We start from the raw sequence: 5,568 nt of genomic DNA, 5'->3' as shown, positions 1-5,568 counted from the left end.
AGGTGGTTAGATAAATATATGTATGTGGTCGATGGAGGCCACTACAGTGGTTTTATTGTTCTGCTGTGCAGCAGCAGCAGGAATATATTGAGGTTAGGTGTCCTCCTGAGTCAATTTTATTGTATTATTTTTTTGTAGTTCTTTTATTTAATGCACGTTTGAAAAATTAACAAAAACCAAATTAGGAAAATTGATGTATTGTTTTATTTTTTGTTTAAAATATTTTCATTTATAAGTTTCATCGTTGTTTCAAATTTTCTGTTCGCTATATGATACTCTTTTGTTCCACATTTGATACAAATATCAGAAAATTTGGAACAACGATGAAACTTATAAATGAAAATATTTTAAATAAAATAAAACAATAAATCAATTTTCCTCATTTGTTTTTTGTTAATTTTTCAAAAGTGCATTAAATAAACGAACTACAAAAAAATAATACAATAAAATTGACCTAACCTCCATATGTTCCTGCTGCTGCTGCACAGCAGAGCAATAATACCACGCAATTGCATTCGTAAAAAAACTTATATTTTTTAATTTTAATTTAGTTTTATTAATAAAATAAAAACAAAAATAATGAGCCGTCATTAGGTGTAAAAAATAGAAATGTTTTTTAAAGCGGGTCGACCTTTATGTGTTTGTATATATTGGTACCGCTGTGCAGCGGTATACGCGTATTCAAGCATACTTTCCGCTGAGTAATTGAAATATAATATTTATTTTTTCACATAATTCGTCACGACATTAATTTTTTATCTTTTTTATTCACATTTCATATTGTTTTTTTTTTTATAATAAATAAATCCCGTACAAAATTCAATACAATAACTGTCAAGTGTAGTTTTGTTAAGAGGGATTGATAAGTTTCTCGCGTGGTCCACCTGTCAAATCGCTGTCGTCGACTTGTTCGGGGACTTGTACTTGACGGATTTGTATTGGGTGTTAATATCACTATAAGAGCATTTTTTGTTATAAAAATCACTAAATGAAATAAAGTTAACTGGTTCATATTAAGTGTAATCAGTCATTCTATTCGGTAAATCAAAAAGAGGCGCTACGCGCGTGTTGTACTTTGGTATATGATAACTGAGACTATCTGAAATATATGTTGATTTAACATCACCGCTAATAATTTCAAAGATAAACAATATTTGCGAAATTCTTCGTCTCTCTTCTAGTGTAATCATTTGCAGTAATAACAGTCTATGTTCATATTCTGGTAATTGATAGCTGATCCATTTCATCCTTCTTAGAAATTGTTTTTGTATTGGTTAAATTTTATCGCACATATTGTAATAATGGAGGTTCCAAACTCGTGCCCCATATTCGATGATTGGCAGAACGAAAGCGAAATATAGGCGTTTTATTGTCCAAGGATCGACAAAATCTTTACTGAAGAATTTTAACCAAGCCAAACGTGACTTGGCTTTTGCTGTAATGAACTCAATGTGAGATTTGAAATTCATTTTCTCATCAAGCAGCACTCCCAAATCCTTCATTATATTGACTCTCTCAATATCTTCGCCGTTTATATTGTATCTGAAATCATACTGCAGTGATTGTCGATGATATGTTATCATTTTTGACTTGTTGACATTTAATTTCAATAAGTTTCGTTGATAGTTTACATATATTGATGTTAATTCATACTAATACACATTCTAAACGATTTTAGCCTGTTTTTTTTTTTCATTCCATCGCGACGTTGAATTTTAATGAAACTTAAAGTTAAGGGGTACTTCGAAAGTTGATTTTTAATTGTCAGAAGAATTATAATATCCACTGATGCAAAACTGTCAATACTAATAGATGTCGCTACTTGTATTGTATATTGGAAGTATTCCATTCAATTGTGTCAAAATCTTGCTGTCACCATCTAAATATGAACAATACGATGAATATTAAATCCGTAAAGCACTTTTAAACCCGGAAATAATTTAAAAATATCATCCTGACTAATCATACTTTTATATAGTAATTTTATGTGTTTTTTATTGAACATAAATTTTCTTCAATTTGACTCCAGACAATAAAATAATTGTGATTTTACCCATAATTTCAAATGAAATTCAATAAATGTTAAGTCATAAAGATTGGCGTAAAAATGCAAAAAAAATGCAACGCAAAAGGCGAAGATGCTTGTATGCAATCAAAAGGAATGAACGTAAATATATTTATTTTAAACATTTAAAAAGCTTAATATTACTTATACAGTGTTCTAATAATAGTAATTTTTATTTTCAAATTACAAAGAAAAACAACAACAATCGCTAACATATCAAGTTAATGAAGTGGTAAAATTTGTTCAACTTCAGAAAATTGAACGGATGAATGAAATAGAACACGAAAAATGGGTTGAATCTGAGATAAGAATAGAAAAAGAATGGCAAGTCAAGAAACGTAGATTAGACGAAATTGCTGAAATGAAAGAAGTTGAACGTAAAAAAATGCTAGACGAATATAAATCCGAACAAAAACTAATCGCACAAGCTAAAGAGAAGAAAGAGCGTCTACTTGAAGAAAAGACACGGCGTCAACTTGATTTGAAAATTCGAATCCGTGCTTATATTGAGGGCATGGATGATGAACCACCACTCGAACTATTAGATACAGCCGAAACAAACCCTGGCAAAGAGTTGTGTCATTTTTTTTTGAAAACAGCATCATGCCGTTTCGGAAACCAGTGTTTAAGGAATCATAAACGACCGAAAATTAGCAAAACACTTCTCATAGAGTCATTTTTTACAAATATTTATTTTGAACAAACTGCACCTACTGAATATGGTAACGACGGCTTGTTGCTGACATCATATTTCATCAAAAATTATTTCACATATATTGATTATTTGCAACTATTTCCTTTTACTCACCAATTGTTTTTTGATTCGTTGTTTTGTGATTCTCTTCTTAGGTAACGACATCACACTTGAATGCGATGACAATGAAATCTACGAATTATATAAGGAGTTTTTCATTGACGTTCTACCTGAATTCGAGAATTTCGGTAGTATTAAATATTTTGTAGTGTGTTCCAATTACCAGCCACATCTTCGTGGCTCTGTTTTGATTGAGTACATTCATGATAGGTATATCAAATATTGATTTTGGAAAATAAATAATTTACAATTCATGAATATTACGTTTGCTTTTCAGAGATGCCTTAAGAGCTCAACAGTTTATGAATGGTGGATATTATACCTCCAACTTAAATCTCCTATATTTTTCTATTATTTTTGTTCATTTGCAGGTAGATATTATGCCGGTCGGATGTTGAACATTGAATTTCGTAAGATCTTATGGTGGTCAGCGATATGTGGTAGGTCACATCGGAGAGTTGACCTATAAATTCGAAGCTATATTTGTATCCTTTATAATAATTCTATTGAATTTTACCAATATGAATATAATTGAAATTTTTGAAACTATATTAACCTTAACTGTCACGAATCAATATTATAAAATAGGCTTGTCAATGAAGAATGTCTGCCAAAAAGGACGTAACTGCAGCTTCCTTCATACTTTCAAAAATCCTGGAGGTCGATATTTAATCAGCGAAGCAGATTTGAAGCCACCCAACGCATCCAGAAGTCATCGAAGCATATCGGTCCGCGATGATGATAATGACAGGTATTTTTTGAGCTATCTGCTTTTTTGGGTTTTTCTTATGTTTTTTCTTTATTGTTTTAATAGTTGGAATTTCAATGATGAACAAACCAAGAGAAATTGGAGGTGGTCTGAAAGTCCTACCAGAGAGTAATCCACGTGTGAATAAAATCACCATTGTCTGTGAACTGTGAATATAAACCTTATATATACATTTGTATATTCAAAACGTTGCAGAAATTCTCTCCTTTTTACTTTGAGTTCATACTGACGCAATGAAGCAACGTTCCGAAATTACAAATGTAAGGTTTATATTCACAGTTCACAGAAAATATATCTACCAACTATTTTCGTCACAAAATTGAAATCAGAAATGTTGTGTTTGAAATTTTGGTTTCGTCACTCGTTCTTCACCTCGATAGAGGTTTTTTATTTGATATCAATAGTTTTGTAAGCGCTATTTTCAATGTTAAAGATTCAAGAAACATGAATTTGAATCTTTTTCAAATACAATGAAAATATAGGTTATTTTTGGATCAAAATCATATAAACTGTGGTTCATAATGGGGGAAAGTGGTTTTTTCTGTGGTGTGTGGTATGCATAATGCATATTTTTTTTATCTTTGACTTGGGGCTTAAATTGATGAAGTTTTCAAGAGAACATATGCAGTCTTTTTCGACAAAATGCCCGTTATGAGTGCGGCCAACGGTCAGTTTTTTTGTTTTTTTGCCAATTTGGCCACCCCCACATGAAATTTTTCGCAATTGGCACCACTCGAGAGCTTACTTTAAGACCTTTCGAACGAATATGCATATGTCCTGGTTATGTCAAGTCTAGGTCCCACAGCGTATGAAATAATGGCTATTTTTGCATGACCTTTTTTTGCATAGTTTGCCATTTATACTAAGGTTTGTAGATTTCTTTTAATTTCATTTGTGACTAACCGCATGCACCTCTCCCGACGATAGTCCACCTTCTGACCTGGTGGGAGAGGACATAAAATTCGGTATTTTATCGATCTTATGCGGGGAGACTATCAAACATGTAGTTATTTGTTGTTAAAATTTCATATTTTATACATCTAGACATTTTTGTGGCATAGCCATCCAAAACGGTCGATATTTTGTTCGATTTTGTTTGGCTAGTCACAGAGCATATCTACAGAGTCATTGGAGTACATTTTGGCCCATAAAATACTTCAAATGTTAAAAGTAACATTTTTTGTCATTTTTGGCCATTTTTGGCCATATTCGCACTACCGAAGGTCATATCTTGTAAACAAGAATTGAACGCTCTAGAATAAAAACAACTTATTGTTTACTCGCATATCGAAACGCGACTCAAAACGGTTGCATATCAAAGCGAGACAATATTTCGTTACCAAAGGAATAAAGAACATTGACTTTTTATTATACAAAATGTGTAAGTTTCATTTTGTGCTGATAACTAGCTACTGTTCTGCCTTGTTTTAGTAACAGAATTTTGTTTCGCTTTGATATGCGACGCAGCTTAACAGTATAAATATTTCACACTCTCGAAGGCTCGGTATAGAACACACAAAAAGTGAAAAAAAAACTTCTTATTCTCAAATTTAATAAACAATCAAATGGATTGTATCAGCAATTTTTATTGCGCAGTTGTGTGTCAATAGAACGTTGTTTGTAAACACAATGCCATGCATTGAGAAATAACATGTAAGGGTGAGTTAGATAGCATTGAACAACGATTTGGGTGACAGAAATAGCTAATTTTTACAATCAGTCGCACCAGATGATATAGGCCATTTAGTTGTGCATGAAAATTGAGAAAAGAAATCAGACTTTTTTTTCACTTTTTATGCTCTATACCGACTCTCCGAGAGTTTCATATAAACTCGCCTTTCAATAGCCAAATGACGCCTATTGATTCAATCACGATTGGTATTCGCTTACAATTAGGCATCACATAGCAAGTTTATATGA

The 5,568-nt window shown here is 32.0% G+C and overlaps 1 protein-coding gene across 2 annotated transcripts; it reads left to right on the top strand.

Moving 5' to 3' along the window:
- The first annotated feature begins 1,875 nt into the window (after nt 1-1,875).
- On the top strand, nt 1,876-3,894 carry LOC116344955 (U2 small nuclear ribonucleoprotein auxiliary factor 35 kDa subunit-related protein 1). 2 transcript variants are annotated; one of them, XM_031773814.1, is made up of 7 exons: nt 1,877-2,167; nt 2,257-2,787; nt 2,915-3,089; nt 3,157-3,188; nt 3,251-3,319; nt 3,468-3,630; nt 3,694-3,894. In XM_031773814.1, exons 1-7 carry the CDS (start codon nt 2,080-2,082, stop codon nt 3,758-3,760), a joined length of 1,125 nt encoding a protein of 374 aa, XP_031629674.1. In that variant the 5' UTR covers nt 1,877-2,079; the 3' UTR covers nt 3,761-3,894. The 2 variants fall into 2 exon arrangements, with proteins under 2 accessions (XP_031629675.1, XP_031629674.1); XM_031773815.1 differs by lacking the exon at nt 3,694-3,894 and having other exon boundaries at nt 1,876-2,167; nt 3,251-3,364; nt 3,468-3,586.
- Nucleotides 3,895-5,568: the final 1,674 nt, after the last annotated feature.

Source organism: Contarinia nasturtii, unplaced genomic scaffold (assembly GCF_009176525.2).
Source record: "Contarinia nasturtii isolate CC-2019 unplaced genomic scaffold, AAFC_CNas_1.1 Cnas_scaffold_1237, whole genome shotgun sequence".
In the NCBI taxonomy this organism is placed as follows: domain Eukaryota; kingdom Metazoa; phylum Arthropoda; class Insecta; order Diptera; family Cecidomyiidae; genus Contarinia; species Contarinia nasturtii.
This window is presented reverse-complemented; position numbering and strand designations above follow the sequence as displayed.